Here is an 18,176-nt window from a genome sequence, read left to right as displayed (position 1 = left end):
ATAGTCCCCGACTTGCAAACGTTCGATTTACGAACTTCGCAATTTATGAACAATCTGTCCCCCAGAGTGATAGGCACTCTGCATAGGCAGCCCTGGGGCCTTTCAGAAGGCCCCCGGCTGCCTAGCAACCGCACAGCATCCCGCGATCTTATTGCGGGACACTGTACGGGCCCCTTAACATCGGGCACTGGCTGTTTCTTACAGCCGACACTCGGCGGCAGCAGTTCCGATGAATCGCGTCGCTCGTGGGAACTGTTAACACTTTAAATACCGGTCCGATAGCGGTATTTAAAGTGTTAAATGGCAGGACGTAAAAAGACTATGGGCCCGTCACTAAAAGGTTAATGATGTGCTCTTATTTAAATGACTGCTAAAAGAATGAGGAATTATAAGCATGCTTTGTCACTGGTATTTTATTTTGTGGTGGTGGATTTTCGCCATTTCAGTGAATGCAACTACATGTGCTTTTTACATGCAGTACGACTTGTGTTTTGCAACAGGAAAACAAACCACTATTGCACCAAAATTGCATAAGTACTGTTGAATAGTTGAATAATACAGAGATCTCTCCCATCATCTATTTATACCCAGGACTGTAACAAGAGAGCGCCCTTTACGTCTAGAGGAAAGAAGGGAGTCCTTTACTGTAAGAGCAGTGACACTATGGAACTCTCCGCACGAGGACAGAGTCATAGTGAACATAGCGATACAATATTACATGTTATATCACTGATTAATTCAGAGGGATCAGTGATCCGGGGTTATTCCGATTTCCAGATTGGAGTTGGGAAGGATTTTTTTCCCCTAAAAGAAGGAAAATTTGCTTCTATCCATTGGAGTTTTTTTTACCTTAGGGTGCATTCAGACGACTGTATATCGGCCAGGTATTCACGCGTCTCTATCTGCAGGGGGAGGAGGCTGGAAGAGGCGGGAGCAATGCTCTGAGCTCCCGCCCCTCTGCACTATTTGCAATGAGAGGAGGTGGGATGGGGGAGGGGCTAAGTTCTGGGAATTAGCCACGCCCCCGTTGCACCTTTCCTCATTGAAAATAGTGCAGGGGGTGGAGAGAATACAGTAAGAATTTTTCTAAATCGCAGTCAATGCTCTTTTGAGAAATTTTACACAAAACAATAATTGTTCAGATTCTCGCTGGATTGTGGGAATCTGAATGATAATTATTCAGTGTAAATGCTGGCAGTGACTAAATGACAAACAATAATTTTAGTTAATTGTTCAGTTTTTGCATGCATAATAATCAAACGACTATTGTTTTCTAACCCTTAGGGTGCATTCAGACGACCGTATATCGGCCGCGTATTCACGCCGGCCGATATACGGTGTCCTTCTCTGCAGGGGGAGGAGGCTGGAAGGGCTGGGAGCAGTGCTTTGAGCTCCCACCCCCTCTCTGCCTCCCCTCCACCCCCCTGTGCTATTTTCAATGAGGAGAGGCAGGACGGGTGCCCACCAATCGTCCCGTACAAAAGGGCCTTTAGGCCGGCTTCACACGAGCGTGACGGGCTCCGCTGCGGAATATTCCGCAGTGAAGCCCGTCACGGCGCCCCCCAGAGACCCCATACTTACCAGCGGAAGATAGCGTGAAGACGCTTCCCCGCCCACCGCCGTCGCGTCATGTGACACGCCCACCGCATCACATGACGCGGCCGGCCGTGTCACGTGACGCGCCCGCGGTAGGTGGGGAAGCGTTTTCACGCTATCTTCCGCTGTTTACAGCAGGAGATAGCGTGAACGGACGGCTTCCATTGACTGCAATGGAAGCCGTCAGCGCGTACACCCGTGGCAAATAGAGCATGCTGCGGGTGAGGACGGGAGATTTCACGGTGCTAAATTCCGCGGTGGAATTCCGCATCGTGAGCATTGTGCTATTAGGTTCAATAGAACCTAATAGCATGGGGCAACGCAGCGGATTTTTGCCGCGAATTTACGCGGCGTAAATCCGTTCGTGGGAAGGAGGCCTTAGACTAGTCAAGAGAAATACAGTTTGTTCCGTAAACCCATGTTGTTGTTTGTTTATCATACAGGGAAAAAAACAAAATATGCAAAGATACGATCAAAACTGCCAAGGAGGAAGCAGAAAGACGGATCGCAAAAGAGAGCAAAAACAACCCGAAGCTATTTTTCAACTACATTAACAGCAAAAGGATTTGCAGGGAGAGCGCTGGCCCTTTAAAAAACAATGCAGGAGAAATCATTGATGATGACGAAGGGAAAGCAAATCTACTAAACAGTTTCTTCTCAAGTGTATTCACCAAAGAAAAGGAAATGCCACACGAGATGCAGGGGAATAAAACGAACCCCTCACAAAATATCTCATACCTAACGCAGGAGGAGGTGCGGAAGCGTCTAAAGAAAACTAAAATTGATAAATCGCCGGGCCCAGATGGATTACACCGAAGGATACTAAAGGAACTAAGTGACGAGATAGCTAGGCCGCTATACCTAATATTTCTAGACACTATCAAGACCGGAGTAGTACCATTAGACTGGCGCATTGCCAACGTGGTTCCAATTTACAAAAAAGGGAGCAAAAGTGAGCCTGGTAACTACAGGCCAGTAAGTCTCACTTCAGTATCGGGAAAAATTTTCGAGGGGATTCTGAGAGACGCCATCGATGAGTACCTCAAGGAGATTAAGGGAATAACTCCTCACCAGCATGGATTCATGAAGGGTCGCTCATGTCAGACAAATCTGATCAGTTTCTACGATGAAGTAAGCTCTAAGCTGGACCAGGGAGAATCTATTGATCTTGTATATCTGGACTTCTCTAAAGCCTTTGACACCGTGCCACATAATAGGCTAATATACAAAATGAGGCAGCTCGGACTGGGCGAAAACGTGTGTAAGTGGGTAAAAAATTGGCTCAATGATAGAAAGCAGAGGGTGGTAATAAATGGCTCATACTCTGATTGGACCACAGTCGCTAGCGGGGTGCCACAGGGTTCAGTACTAGGTCCCACTCTGTTCAACATATTTATCAATGACCTGATAGAGGGGCTGCACAGCAAAATATCAATATTTGCAGATGACACAAAATTATACAATATAATTAATGCAACGGAGGACAATGTGCGGCTACAAATGGACCTGGATAACCTGGGGGCTTGGGCAGAAAAATGGCAAATGAAGTTCAATGTTGAAAAATTTAAGACTATGCACATGGGCAGGAGTAACGGATGTTACAAATATTCACTTAATGGGGTACCACTAGGGAAAAGTGATATGGAAAAGGATCTGGGGGTATTAGTGGATAATAGACTAAACTGGAGTAACCAATGCCAGTCAGCTGCTGCAAAGGCAAATAAAGTCTTGGGGTGCATTAAAAGAGGTATAGGGGCGAAGGACGAGAACATTATCCTTCCATTATTTAAGGCACTTGTCAGGCCTCACATGGAATACTGCGTACAATTATGGACACCGGTGCTCAGGAAAGATGTCACAGTGCTTGAGGGGGTTCAAAGAAGGGCAACTAAACTAATACATGGAATGACGGGACTGGAATACCCAGAGAGGCTATCCAAATTGGGACTATTTACTCTAGAAAAAAGAAGGTTAAGAGGCGACCAAATAACCATGTATAAGTACATGAGGGGACAACACATGGATCTCTCCCGCGATCTGTTTACGCCTAGGACCACGACGGTGACAAGAGGACATCTGCTACGATTAGAGGAAAGTAGGTTTCATCACCAACATAGAAGGGGATGCTTTACTGTAAGAGCAGTTAGACTGTGGAACTCTCTACCAGAGGAAGTGGTGATGGCAAAATCCATGGAGAAGTTTAAAAGGGGACTTGATGTCTTTCTGGAGAAGAAGGATATTACAGGATATAAATATTAGGTTAAGTGTCAATCCCGGTATATAGGCAGGTAGGAACTATTAGGGGTTGATCCAGGGAACAGTCTGATTGCCATTAGGGAGTCGGGAAGGAATTTTTCCCCCAAAAGGGCTAATTGGCTTCTGGCCTTGGGGTTTTTTGCCTTCCTCTGGATCAACACAGTAGGATAGACAGGCTGGACTAGATGGACATTGTCTTCATTCGGCCTTACATACTATGTTACTATGTTACCTGGAAGAAGGCAAATGGATAGGAAGAAAAAGGCTCATAGATTAGTATCGAAAGAGGGATGTCCACCTTTCTTATTGTCCTAAATGTTCAGTCGCTAACTGTAGAGTCACATTGGTATCTTACCACTTAATATGAGACTTAATAGTGGACTCAGGCAACAGAGGACCCTGTTCAGGAGTAGTATATCGGGTCCTTGTTTTTGGCAGACCTTCAGTGACTCCTTTAAACAGGGGTGGCTCCAGTTGCAAATTTGGCGCCCATACAAATTAGATGAATGTCGGTTAAAGCCACTAATGTACAGGGAACTGGCTGACCATCTATTATGTATGGGGAGCTATCTCAACCTTTGCCCCACAGCAATGTCTCAGAAAAGAAGGATCAGGCATATTCATTTTCAGGATGCCCAATCCCATGTTCCCACAGGAGATAAGCTGCTAGCAGAGGAATCTAGATGGGTGAGAGGAACAGCTGTCAGCCAAATGAGCATCAGCTGTTTATAGCGTATGCCACTTTCAGAGCCAACCCTTGCCTTCCCAGTTCTCAGCTGGACTAGTATAGCGCATGTTTACTCACATCACTATTGTACATCCCAAGGCCTAGTGGGGCCCAGCCATAGTATAAAAAAACAAAAACAAAAAAATTTTGTGGTCCATTTTTCCCCCAACATTATGATTAGAGATGAGCGAGTGTACTCGTCCAAGCTTGATGCTCGTTCGAGTATTAGGGTGTTCGAGATGCCCGTTATTTGAGACGAACACCACGCGATGTTCGAGTTACCTTCACTTTCATCTCTGAGACATTAGCGCGCTTTTCTGGCCAATAGAAAGACATGGCAGGCATTACAACTTCCTCCTGTGACGTTCCAGCCCTATACCACCCCCCTGCAGTGAGTGGCTGGGGAGATCAGGTGTCACCCGAGTATTAAAATCTGCCCCGCCCGCGGCTCGCCACACATGCATTCTGACAGAGATCAGGGAAAGTGCTGCTGATGCTGTTGCTGCTATAGGGAGAGCGTTAGGTGTTATTTTAGGCTTGAAGAACCCCAACGGTCCTTCTTAGGGCCACATCTGACCGTGTGCAGTATTGTTGAGGCTGCTTTTAGCAGTGTTGCACAATTTTTTTTTTTTTGTATATCGGGCGTGCAGACCATTGCGTCCTCAGTCTGCAGTCATTTTACTCAGTATAGGGGCAGTACTGGTGAGGCAGGGACAGTGGGAAAGGTGAAAGAGATATACTGTCTATATAGGCAGTGGGCTTTTTCAAAAACATTGGGGAAAAATACTATATTTGGGCTGCCTGTGACCGCCTTCAGTGTACTGGGTGTCTGCTGGGGGTAGCAGTCCTAATTAATACGCAGCTAAGCATTACAGCAGGCTTGCGCAAAATTGTTTCCTGGCTCTGCTGTGCCCGTTACATCACCGCCGTGATAGCGCCAGAGGGAAACAGTAAACATTAAAAACGCTGCATACAGTATCTGTCTGCTGTTTCAGCTCACCATTTAAAAAAAGGGAAGCCAAATACTTAAGGCGTACCACTGCCCTTTGGCGACTTGACTGCTTCTGCGCTGTGAATTCCACTAGCTGAGTGACACGCACCAACGTCTCACTACAGGCGTGCGCAAAATTGTTTCCTGGCTCTGCTGTCTCCGTTACATCACCGCCGTGATAGCGCCAGAGGGAAACAGTAAACATTGAAAACGCTGCATGCAGTATCTGTCTGCTGTTTCAGCTCACCATTTAAAAAAAGGGAAGCCAAATACTTAAGGCGTACCACTGCCCTTTGGCGACTTGACTGCCTCTGCGCTGTGAATTCCACTAGCTCAGTGATACGCACCTACGTCTCACTACAGGCGTGCGCAAAATTGTTTCCTGGCTCTGCTGTGCGTTCCGTAAGCGAAGTCAGCCTCCAACCACAGGCCAATAAGCGGCACATTTAATTACAGCGTTCTGTTTCTGCTCTACTCGTAATACACCATGCTGAGGGGTAGGGGTAGGCCTAGAGGACGTGGACGCGGGCGAGGACGCGGAGGCCCAAGTCAGGGTGTGGGCACAGGCCGAGCTCCTGATCCAGGTGTATCGCAGCCGCCTGCTGCGGGATTAGGAGATAGGCAAGTTTCAGGGGTTCCCAGATTCATCTCACAATTAATGGGTCCACGCGGTAGACCTTTATTAGAAAATGAGCAGTGTGAGCAGGTCCTGTCGTGGATGGCAGAAAGTACATCCAGCAATCTATCGACCACCCAGACTTCTACGCCGTCCACTGCTGCAACTCAGAATCCTCTGGCTGCTGCTCCTCGTTGCCTCCTCGTTGACCTCCCAGCCTCCTCACTCCATTACAATGACACATTCTAAGGAGCAGGCAGACTCCCAGGAACTGTTCTCGGGCCCCTGCCCAGAATGGGCAGCAATGGTTCCTCTCCCACTGGAGGAGTTTGTCGTGACCGATGCCCAACCTTTGGAAAGTTCCCGGGGTCCAGGGCATGAGGCTGGGGACTTCCGGCAACTGTCTCAAGAGCTTTCAGTGGGTGAGGAGGACGATGACGATGAGACACAGTTGTCTATCACTCAGGTAGTAGTAATTGCAGTAAGTCCGAGGGAGGAGCGCACAGAGGATTCGGAGGAAGAGCAGCTGGACGATGAGGTGACTGACCCCACCTGGTTTGCTAAGCCTACTGAGGACAGGTCTTCAGAGGGGGAGGCAAGTGCAGCAGCAAGGCAGGTTGGAAGAGGCAGTGCGGTGGCCAGGGGTAGAGGCAGGGCCAGACCGAATAATCCACCAACTGTTTCCCAAAACGCCCCCTCGCGCCATGCCACCCTGCAGAGGTCAAGGTGCTCTACAGTGTGGCAGTTTTTCACAGAGACGCCTGACGACCGACGAACAGTGGTGTGCAAGGTTTGTAACGCCAAGATCAGCCGGGGAGCCACCACCACCAGCCTCACCACCACCAGCATGCGCAGGCATATGATGGCCAAGCACCCCACAAGGTGGGACGAAGGCCGTTCACCGCCTCCGGTTTGCACCACTGCCTCTCCCCCTGTGCCCCAACCTGCCACTGAGATCCAACCCCCCTCTCAGGACACAGGCACTACCATCTCCCGGCCTGCACCCACACCCTCACCTCCGCTGTCCTCGGCCCCATCCACCAATGTCTCTCAGCGCAGCGTCCAGCCGTCGCTAGCACAACTGTTTGAGCGCAAGCGCAAGTACGCCACCACGCACCCGCACGCTCAAGCGTTAAACGTGCACATAGCCAAATTGATCAGCCTGGAGATGCTGCCGTATAGGCTTGTGGAAACAGAGGCGTTCAAAAACATGATGGCGGCGGCAGCCACGCGCTACACGGTTCCCAGTCGCCACTACTTTTCTCGATGTGCCATCCCAGCCCTGCACGACCACGTCTCCCGCAACATTGTACGCGCCCTCACCAACGCGGTTACTGCCAAGGCCCACTTAACAACGGACACGTGGACAAGCACAGGCGGGCAGGGCCACTATATCTCCCTGATGGCACATTGGGTGAATTTAGTGGAGGCTGGGACAGAGTCAGAGCCTGGGACCGCTCACGTCCTACCCACCCCCAGAATTGCGGGCCCCAGCTCGGTGGTGGTATCTCTGCGGCGATGTATGCTCCCTTCACTAAACCACCCTCCTCCTCCTCCAACGCAACCTCTGTCTCGCAATCAAGATGTGTCAGCAGCAGCACGTCGCCACCAGTCGGTGTCGCGCGGGGTGGCAGCACAGCGGTGGGCAAGCGTCAGCAGGCCGTGCTGAAACTACTCAGCTTAGGAGGGAAGAGGCACACGGCCGACGAACTGCTGCAGGGTCTGACAGAGCAGACCGACCGCTGGCTTTCGCCGCTGAGCCTCCAACCGGGCATGGTCGTGTGTGACAACGGCCGTAACCTGGTGGTGGCTCTGCAGCTCGGCAGCCTCACGCACGTGTCATGCCTGGCCCACGTCTTTAATTTGGTGGTTCAGCGCTTTCTGAAAAGCTACCCACGCTTGTCAGACCTGTTCGGAAAGGTGCGCCGGCTCAGCGCACATTTCCGCAACTCCAAGACGGACGCTGCCACCCAGCGGACCCTGCAACATCGGTTTAATCTGCCAGTGTACCGACTGCTGTGCAACGTGCCCACACGGTGGAACTCTACGCTCCACATGTTGGCCAGGCTCTATGAGCAGTGTAGAGCTATAGTGGAATACCAACTCCAACATGGGCGGCGTAGTGGGGGTCAGCCTCCTCAATTCTTTACAGAAGAGCGGGCCTGGTTGGCAGATATCTGCCAGGTCCTTGGAAACTTTGAGGAGTCTACCCAGATGGTGAGCGGCGATGCTGCAATCATTAGCGTCACCATTCCTCTGCTATGCCTCTTGAGAAATTCCCTGCAAAGCATAAAGGCAGACGCTTTGCGCTCGGAAATGGAGGCGGGGGAAGACAGTATGTCGCTGGATAGTCAGAGCACCCTCATGTCTATATCTCAGCGCGTTGAGGAGGAGGAGGAGGGGGAGGAGCATGAGCAGGAGGGGGAAGAGACAGCTTGGCCCACTGCTGAGGGTTCCCATGCTGCTTGCCTGTCATCCTTTCAGCGTGTATGGCCTGAGGGGGAGGAGGAGGAGGATCCTGAAAGTGATCTTCCTAGTGAGGACAGCCATGTGTTGCGTACAGGTACCTTGGCACAAATGGCGGACTTCATGTTAGGATGCCTTTCTCGTGACCCTTGCGTTACACGCATTCTGGCCACTACGGATTACTGGGTGTACACACTGCTCGACCCACGGTATAAGGAGAACCTTTCCACACTCATACCCGAAGAGGAAAGGGGTTCGAGAGAGTTTGACCCTGGCGGACAAACTGATGGTAAAATTCCCATCCGACAGCGCTAGTGGCAGAAGGCGCAGTTCCGAGGGCCAGGTAGCAGGGGAGGCGCGGAGATCAGGCAGTATGTACAGCGCAGGCAGGGGAACACTCTCCAAGGCCTTTGCCAGCTTTATGGCTCCCCAGCAAGACTGTGTCACCGCTCCCCAGTCAAGGCTGAGTCGGCGGGACCACTGTAAAAGGATTGTGAGGGAGTACGTAGCCGATCGCACTACCATCCTCTGTGACGCCTCTGCCCCCTACAACTACTGGGTGTCGAAGCTGGACACGTGGCCTGAACTCGCGCTGTATGCCCTGGAGGTGCTTGCTTGTCCTGCGGCTAGCGTCTTGTCAGAGAGGGTGTTTAGTGCGGCTGGGGGAATCATCACGGATAAGCGTACCCGCCTGTCAACCGACAGTGCCGACAGGCTTACACTCATAAAGATGAACAAAGCCTGGATTTCCCCAGACTTCTCTTCTCCACCAGCGGACAGCAGCGGTACCTCCTCCTCCTGCTCCTCCTCCTGAAACCTCACGTAATCACGCCGAACGGGCAGTTTTTCTTAGGCCCACAAGGTTCAATCATATTACTTTAGTAAACAATGTTCATACGTTTCAATTGTCATTAAAGCGTTGAAACTTGCACCTGAACCAATTTTTATTTTAACTGGGCTGCCTCCAGGCCTAGTTACAAATTAAGCCACATTAACCAAAGCGATTAATGGGTTTCACCTGCCCTCTTGGTTGGGCATGGGCAATTTTTCTGAGGTACATTAGTACTGTTGGTACACCAATTTTTTGGGGCCCTCGCCTACAGTGTAATCCTGGTAATTTTTATGGGCTTCGCCTGCACTCATGGTACAACAAGGTGTGTGGGGTTGGCCTACACTTTTGCTACATAAACATATTACCAGTCTGACTGGGGCATGCACTGTGGGCCGAAGCACACCTGTATTGTATGTGACGTTAGCTCTGCTGAGCAGGGCACTGCAATGGGATACATTTATGTACCGCCGATGGGTTCCAGGGAGCCACCCATGCTGTGGGTCCACAGGGACTTCACATTAGGGATTTGTACCTGCCAGTGTCTATGTATTAAAAACCCCGGTCAGACTGGGGCATGCAGTGTGGGCCAAAGACCACCTGCATTTAATCGGACGTTACCTCAGCTGTGATGGGCAATGCAATGGGAAATATTTATGTACCACCGGTGGCTTCCTGGGACCCACCCATGCTGTCGGTCCACACGGAGTTGTAACTGCATGTGTCAACTTCTAAAGAACCCCAGTCTGACTGGGGCATGCAGTGTGGGCCGAAGCCCACCTGCATTAAACCTGACGTTACCTCAGCTGTGATGGGCAATGCAATGGGATATATTTATGTACCGCCGGTGCGTTCCAGGGAGCCACCCATGCTGTGGGTCCACAGGGACTTCACATTAGGGATTTGTACCTGCCAGTGTCTATGTATTAAAAACCCCGGTCAGACTGGGGCATGCAGTGTGGGCCGAAGACCACCTGCATTTAATCGGACGTTACCTCAGCTGTGATGGGCAATGCAATGGGATATATTTATGTACCGCCGGTGGGTTCCAGGAAGCCACCCATGCTGTGGGTGCACACGGAATTCCCATTGCGGAGTTGTACCTGCCTGTGACTATTTATAAAAAACCCTGGTCTGACTGGGGCATGCAGACACCTTGACAGAATGAATAGTGTGTGGCACATGGGTTCCCCATTGCTATGCCCACGTGTGCAGCTCCTGATGGAGGTGGCACAGGATTGGATTTCTCATTGCTTCTGTACAGCATTGTGGGCTATCGCCCCGCCCCTTTTAAAGAGGGTCGCTGCCTGGCCCTGCCAACCCTCTGCAGTGTGTGCCTGCGGTTCCTCCTCATGGTAGACGCACTTATAAATAGACATGAGGGTGGTGTGGCTATGAGGCCAGCGTGTGGCATGAGTGCAGCTGAAGGCTGCGCAGGGAGACTTTGGTGTGCGCTGTGGACACTGGGTCGTGCGGGGGGGTTGGGCAGTATGTTACCCAGGAGAAGTGGCAGCAGAGTGTCATGCAGGCAGTGATTGTGCTTTGTTGGAGGTAGTGTGGTGCTTAGCTAAGGTATGCCTTGCTAATGAGGGTTTTTCAGAAGTAAAAATTGTTGGGGGGGGGGGGCATTCTTGCCGCTATTGTGGCTTAATAGTGGGACCTGGGAACTTGAGATGCAGCCCAACATGTAGCCCCTCACCTGCCCTATCCATTTCTGTGTCGTTCCCATCGCTTTCTTGAATTGCCCAGATTTTCACAAATGAAAACCTTAGCGAGCATCGGCGATATACAAAAATGCTCGAGTCGCCCATTGACTTCAATGGGGTTCGTTACTCGAAACGAACCCTCGAGCATCGCGAAAAGTTCGTCTCGAGTAACGAGCACCCGAGCATTTTGGTGCTCGCTCATCTCTAATTATGATTCAGAAGTTTCTGCAAGTAGGTTTGTAATTTTTATTGTCACTCTGTTAGATCTATCACAGTTAATTCTCCAATGCATTATCGCATAATTACACAACACTCCAGTAATGTCACATCCATGTCAATACTGCTCGGAATTATGAAACGTACTAAATTTACCAAACGTGCTGAGAAAGTAATGCTTAACCCTTTGCAATCCACTTTTGGATTCAAGGTTTCCTAGCGGCTTTCTCTTTCTGCCCTTATACAATGGTGCCATCTGCTGCCTAAAGACAGTACTGTGGTATGTGACATGCTGGAGAGGCCCCTGACAACAGAATGGCCAGTAATCTACATTAAGAATACCCTGCCGGAAGTCTTCCAACATCGGAGCTGTATATCCTTCCATCAGAATGTCTTTACACGTCAGACAGTGGATTGGAAAGGGTTAAACTGAATTTATTGAGAGCTGTGCCTGCAGTTACAAGCACTGGCCACTACATGGGAGGACGGTGCACACACTTCTGCTCCAAATACACATAGGTCGGAGCTGAAGACCTCACACTGACCTCTGCATAGTGACCAGCGCTTGTAACTGCAGGCACGGCTCTCATTGATTTCCTGCAGTTACCATTGCCGACCACTACATGGAGGTCGGCGCAAAGGGTTCCATGCTGGCCGTCTGTGCACCATTCAGTCTCCTCCTCACTGTTGGGTGTGGTAGTAAGCCTGCAGTGAGGAGGATGGGGGAGATGGGATCCCTGTTCTAGGGATCCATAGAGGTGAGACCCCCACTAATCAGCAAGTTATTACCTATCCTGTTGATAGGGGATAACTTGTGATCCTGCAACAACTGCTTTAACACTTTTTATAGATTGATTCAGTCTAAGGGCTTATTTACATGAGCGTATATCGGCTGCAGTTTTCACAGCCGGCCGATATAGGCTTCCATCTAAGCAGTTCCCTATCACCAGCTCTCTGCCTCTCTCCTTCCCTCCGCGTGGTTTGCAATAGGAGTGGGTGGGAGAGCGGCGGAGCTAAGCTCCCGTTCCTTGTCAATAGCCAGCAATAGGAGTGGGCTGGACAGAGCGGAGCTTAGCTCCGCCATCATCCTGCCCCCTCCCATTGTAAACGGTGGAGTGGAGGAGAGGGGAAGAGAGACTGTGAGGGGGAGTGAAGGGGGGAACTGCCTAGATGGAAACGTATATTGGCGGGCCGTTATACGCTCTTGTAAATAAGCCCTAAACCAGTGATTTGCAACCTTATCACACGTGAACCCTGGAAAAATGCTTCCACTTCTGGAGAGGCTAAGACTGCTTTCACACCTGCATTAGGGCTCAGTTCAGGGTCCCCATCCCTCTCTCCTTCAAAAACAGAGCAGAGAGATGGAAACCCTGAACTGAACCTAAAGCAGGTGTGACAGCAGTCTATAGGCCCATTTAGACACAACGATTATCGCTCAAAATTTGCTCAAAAGCAGTCTTTTGAGCGATAATCGTTGTGTGTAACTACACTGACATCGTGCAGTTTTCGTTAAGCAGTCGCTGATCATTGTCTTTGAGCGTGCTGAAAAACAACCATCAGCCTTATCAGGAATTCACAGCAGGATATAGCTGATACTATTGTCCTGTGTCCTGTGTCCAGCTGTGTTCTGCATACCCTGCTCGGAACGCTCGGCTGTATAACAGTTGGGCGCTCCAAGCAGAGAATAGCTGGATGTAGAAGACAAGCGGCCCCGCTTGTCTTCTGCAACCCCCTGCTCGGAGTGCAAGTTGATCACTTAACATTTGAGCGATCACCTTGCCCTGTAAATGCACACAATGATTATCACTCAAAAGTCACTCAAAAGACCTCTTTTGGGCGATAATTGTTGTGTCTAAATGGGCCTTTAGTACACATTCTATAATTCTTGACCAGCACTGTTATTTTTCTCAGATATTTAAAATATTCATTTGCATAGCATCGTTTAACAGGCTGAAGTCACCTTGTTGTGCTTATTGTAATATCTACAGGAGTTTTGGAAAACCCTGATAATGCCTTAAGGAACTCTAGAAAGGCATCCCTGGTCTAGACTATGCTATATGCACTAAAGAGACTGGACATCAGACTGATATATTTAACTTGGGGCTTCTGCAGATGGACGAATGTGCAAATGCATACTCTTCAGTGCAACATATTAGTGCTATAAACTATGTTGATTTACCCACGTGTCTATGCATTGTACTGTACTTTGAGTATGCAAGGAATGTTCATATACGCACGCAATGCACTCCTGCCCTCATTTGGATGGCTATTTAGCCTAATAAGTTGCAGATGTGTTCTTTTTTTTCACGAAATCGAGCAGCATATTACATATTGTTGTCTGCATTGTGAGCACATGTGCTCACCGCCCATAGACTTCTAAGGGAACTATGAGGCTGCAAAGGTGTATAAAATAGAACAAGTCTTTATTTTTGCACAGACAAGAAAAAGGAAATGAGAACAAACCCATTACATCTATTTTCTGCATATTTAGTACGCAAATATTGCATGTGCAAAGACACCCGTCCGAAGGAGCCCTTACGATGATACATTAGAGCAAAATATCATTACAGCACATAAACTTGTCTTGCCCACACAGACTAGACTGGATATAATAGTATCCACATTTCAGATATGAATGATGTCGTATGTGTGAACAAGTATGCTTCATCTGCTAGACATCTTGAAAATAGTGAGAAATTGAAACAATGCATACAATAGAAACTTTCAGAACACATTAGTACAGGAAAACCTCTTTGTAAAGTTTGTCTTTAGATCATATTCATAATACATTTTGATTAACCAGCACTTACCAATTCGCCTTGTGAACCCAGCACAATGCAGAAAGCAGAACTCAAGTTTGTATATATTTATCATTTTGCAACATTTTGTTACAGGCTTATAAACATAATGAAACATTCTGTTCTATAGAAATGCAAAGTTATGTTGAACATTCTGTTCTATGGAAGTTAGCAGGAGAAGAAGAGCAGCAACTCACATCATCCCATTTTATGAAGCGTTCCCCCTTGGACAGGTAGCTTTTGATCTCTGGGGGGCTGAGAATTGGAGTTAACATGGACATCCTGGGTTATGCTGGCTGTGTCCCTTGCTGCATTTCACATCATGTGTCCTGTAAGGTGCGCTCCTCCTGCCATACCTCATCAGGTTCCTTGTTTTATAGCCAGAATTTCTTACAACCAAATCATCCAGTGTCCCTCAATCTGCATTGTAAATAAGCAGGTGGGGAAGCGATCGCCTTTGAGAGTCCTGGGGCAATGCTGTACGATGAATATTCTGCTTTCTGATAAAAAATATAGTAAATGTGCTTCAGCAAGTTCTACTAAAGAACTTCCTTTTTTTTCTTTTGAATTCTGACTTCCGGAAAGCTCCATCAGATTATCTTGACTGTTTCATCATCATAACCCTATTGAGAAGCAGATGGGCTTGTATGTGTAAAGTTTAGTCCAAATTAAAATAATCTTATCAAAGTGATGAAGAGTATGATGTGACTTAACTTCTTGATATTTCAAAACAATGAGACATTTACAAAAAGTGGAAACCACAAAAGTGATAAAATGATTATACTCATATGTGCTTAAAGGGGGTTTCCAGGACTTAACTGTTGATGACCTATGCTTAGGATAGGTCATCAATAGTTTTTTTTTTAAAACAATTTCTTTTTATTGAAAAAGTAACAGTGTCAGTAATGATCAAGTGCAGTCTGGCCACGCAGGGCCATACAATATTTAGTGTATCAACTCAAACATATTAATTAAGGCAGATGAATTCCATAACGCGAGTACTCCGTTTTTAAATTGCCGCATGGTATGGGCATGTAGGGGGGGGGGGGGGGAGGGGGCTAGGATCAGGGGTTAAGTAACATGGGGAGAAATACAGCAAGAAGCATTCAATTAAATCCTTAGGTGGAACCAGGCGGGCTATTGGTAGTTAGTTGGTTTGGAAGTAGATTTTTATTTAGGGGTTTAGGTTATCCCTGTCGCCCTGGTATTGAATCCAGGGCGTCCAGAGGGTAGTAAAGTCTTCTCTTGAGCCGTTTTCCTAGGCCAGCATTTCTTCAAATATAAAGTTTTTTGAAACCCTCTCTAACCATTGTGCGGTCTGCGGACTCTTTTTCTGCCAGAATAGGGGGATCAGCAGTTTGGCTGCTGTGAGGAGAGTGGTCGCTAAATTTTTGTGAGAGGGTTTAAATTGTCCTGTGGGCAGCCAGATTAGTATCTCCTCTGGTCTGAATGCGTATTTTGTGTGGCAGATTCTGTTAATGAGGTTGATGACTGATTGCCAAAAGGGTTTGATTCTGATGCATTGCCACCAGATGTGTAGGGCTGTTCCCCTCTGTTCCCCGCATCTCCAGCAGGTGTCTGAAGACTCTGGGTTCGTTTTAGAGGATGTGACAGGCGTTCTGTACCATCTCGTTAGTATCTTGTACGAATTCTCCTGAACCCGTACACATCTAGAGAATCCATGAGAGTTTTTTTAAGACTCTAAGAGTCTCTTCTCTATTCAGGGTTAAGTCCAGTTCCCACTCCCACTCCCTCAGGAACCAGGGTTTTTCAATGGCAGATTGTAAGAGAAGGCCTCTATAGAGTTGGGTGACCAGTCTCTTCGGGTGGAAAGGGAGTGCGATGTAGGTTTCGAACCAGAGGGGGTCCCTCAGGTCTCCGAGGTTAGCTGCCTGGAATTGCCTCAGAGAGTAGAAGAGACCTGCCCTGCTCAGGAAATCGTGAGAGTGTTGTGGCAAGAAAGTGTCCAACTGCATTTGGTCATTAAGTATGGGACTTTTAAGAATACCATGAATTGTGAGGTCGCCGAGTTTGTCCCCTACTCTTTCCGTTCTAAGCGGTTTGTTTGCTAGGATGGCCGGTATCAAATTGGCCGGAGTCATTGGGGGGGAGGGGTTTTTCTTTCGATGCTTCCGCTCTCACGAGTCTTAGTAGTTTTATTGTACATTTCGTGATCGGGCTAAGGTGCGTATGTTCCGAGATGGGGGCCTTTTGTCCAGAGTAATGCTTGGTTGTCCCTGCCCAGCACCTCTCTCTCCATGTCTAACGAGGGGGTAGCTGCTTCTTTGTCTGTCAAGAGGATCCACCTGGCGATGTGGATCGCCCTATGGTAGAATTGTAGGTTCGGGAGACCCGCACCTCCCTGGGGGCGTTTTTAAGTAACAATAGAAAACACCAACCGCGGTTTGTGTCCATCCCCTATAAAGCCCCTAAAGAGCTTATGTAGATGTGTGAAAAAAAAGTAGGTATCTCTATTGGAACGGAATGCATGGTGTAAATTTGGGGTAGTATATAGGTGGAAATTAGATTCTTTCTGCCTAGCAATGAAATCAGCGGTATGCTAAATTGTGTAAGTTGGGTTTTCACTTTTTTGATTAGTGGGGTGAAGTTGGCTTCATAAAGCTGGGAGGGATTGGCAGTTAGTGTGATGCCTAAATATTTAATACTACTCGTAGGCCATTTGAAGGCGTATTGCTCTTTCAGTTTTTCAACTACTTGAGATGAGACAGAGACATTTAGTGCCTCTGACTTATCGTAATTTATTTTAAAATTGGACAGCCTGCCGAAGAGGTCGAACGTTCCCATAAGCGCCGCCAGTGCCCTGGTCGGGTTTGTGACCAGTACCAACAGGTCGTCTGCGAAGGCCGCAGTGGTATGTGTCTTACCTCCTATTCGGAGGCCTACAATGTCCGAATTTTGCCTGATTTCTTGTAGGAGTGTCTCCATTGTCAGTATAAAAAGTGTTGGGGATAGTGGGCAACCTTGTCTGGTGCCATTTCTTATGGCAAAGGGTTTGGATAGCGTGCCATTGACATGGACTTTGGCCGTTGGCTCTGTATATAGGGAGAGAATAGCTCTGATGAATGTGGGCGGAAAGCCGAACTTGCTCAGGGTATCTTCCATGTACTTCCATCTTACTCTATCGAAAGCCTTTTCTGCATCCGTAGAGATCAGGACCAGTGGAAGTTTGTTTTGCTTGGCAAAATGAATTGCGTGAATTGCTCTGGTTGTATTAAATTTGCCCTCTCTCCCCGGGACGAATCCAACCTGATCTGGATTTATTAACTTCGTAAGAAGAGGGGCTATTCTTTGAGCTAATAATTTAGCCCATAATTTAATATCTGCGTTTAGCAGTGAAATAGGTCTGTAATTGCTACATAAGTTTGGTGCTTTGCCTTCTTTAGGGATAAGCGAGATGTGAGCCTCTAAGGCTTGTCTGGGTAAGGGCGTGCCCGAGAGGAGGGAGTTGCAGAGTTTGGTTAGGTGTGGGGTTAGTGTACTGGCGAATTTTTTATAATATATTATGGGGAGTCCATCAGGGCCAGGACTTTTTCCGTTAGGGATAGAGGTCAAGACCTCCTTCACCTCGTCGTCCGTGACTTGGTGTAGAAGTGAGGCGGCATCTTCCTCCGATAATCCAGGGAGATTTAAAGGGGTTGTCTCACGCCGAAACAGGTTTTTTTTTTATTCAATAGGCCCCCCGTTCGGCGCGAGACAAACCCAAGGGATGGGTTAAAAAAAAAAAGTTTATTACTTACCCGAATCCCCGCGCTGCGGCGACTTCTTTCTTCCTTTACCAAGATGGCCGCCAGGATCTTCCCCCACGATGCACCGCAGGTCTTCTCCCATGGTGCACCGTGGGCTCTGTGCGGTCCATTGCCGATTCCAGCCTCCTGATTGGCTGGAATCGGCACACGTGACGGGGCGGAGCTACGAGGACCAGCTCTCCGGCACGAGCGGCCCCATTCACCAGGG

The 18,176-nt window shown here is 48.5% G+C and overlaps 1 protein-coding gene across 1 annotated transcript in view; it reads right to left on the bottom strand.

Moving 5' to 3' along the window:
- Nucleotides 1–14,687, bottom strand: part of PLCB2 (phospholipase C beta 2) — a 163,246-nt gene extending 148,559 nt beyond the window's left edge. The window contains exon 1 of the mRNA XM_066608520.1: nucleotides 14,399–14,687. Within this exon, the coding sequence (XP_066464617.1) occupies nucleotides 14,399–14,482 (84 nt within the window). The 5' untranslated portion in view covers nucleotides 14,483–14,687. The remainder of the gene's footprint in view (nucleotides 1–14,398) is intronic.
- Between the last annotated feature and the right edge of the window lie 3,489 nt (nucleotides 14,688–18,176).

Source organism: Eleutherodactylus coqui, chromosome 6 (assembly GCF_035609145.1).
Source record: "Eleutherodactylus coqui strain aEleCoq1 chromosome 6, aEleCoq1.hap1, whole genome shotgun sequence".
NCBI classification, from domain to species: Eukaryota; Metazoa; Chordata; class Amphibia; order Anura; family Eleutherodactylidae; genus Eleutherodactylus; species Eleutherodactylus coqui.
The sequence above is the reverse complement of the archived record's forward strand: the minus strand, read 5'-3'. Positions and strand labels throughout refer to the sequence as shown.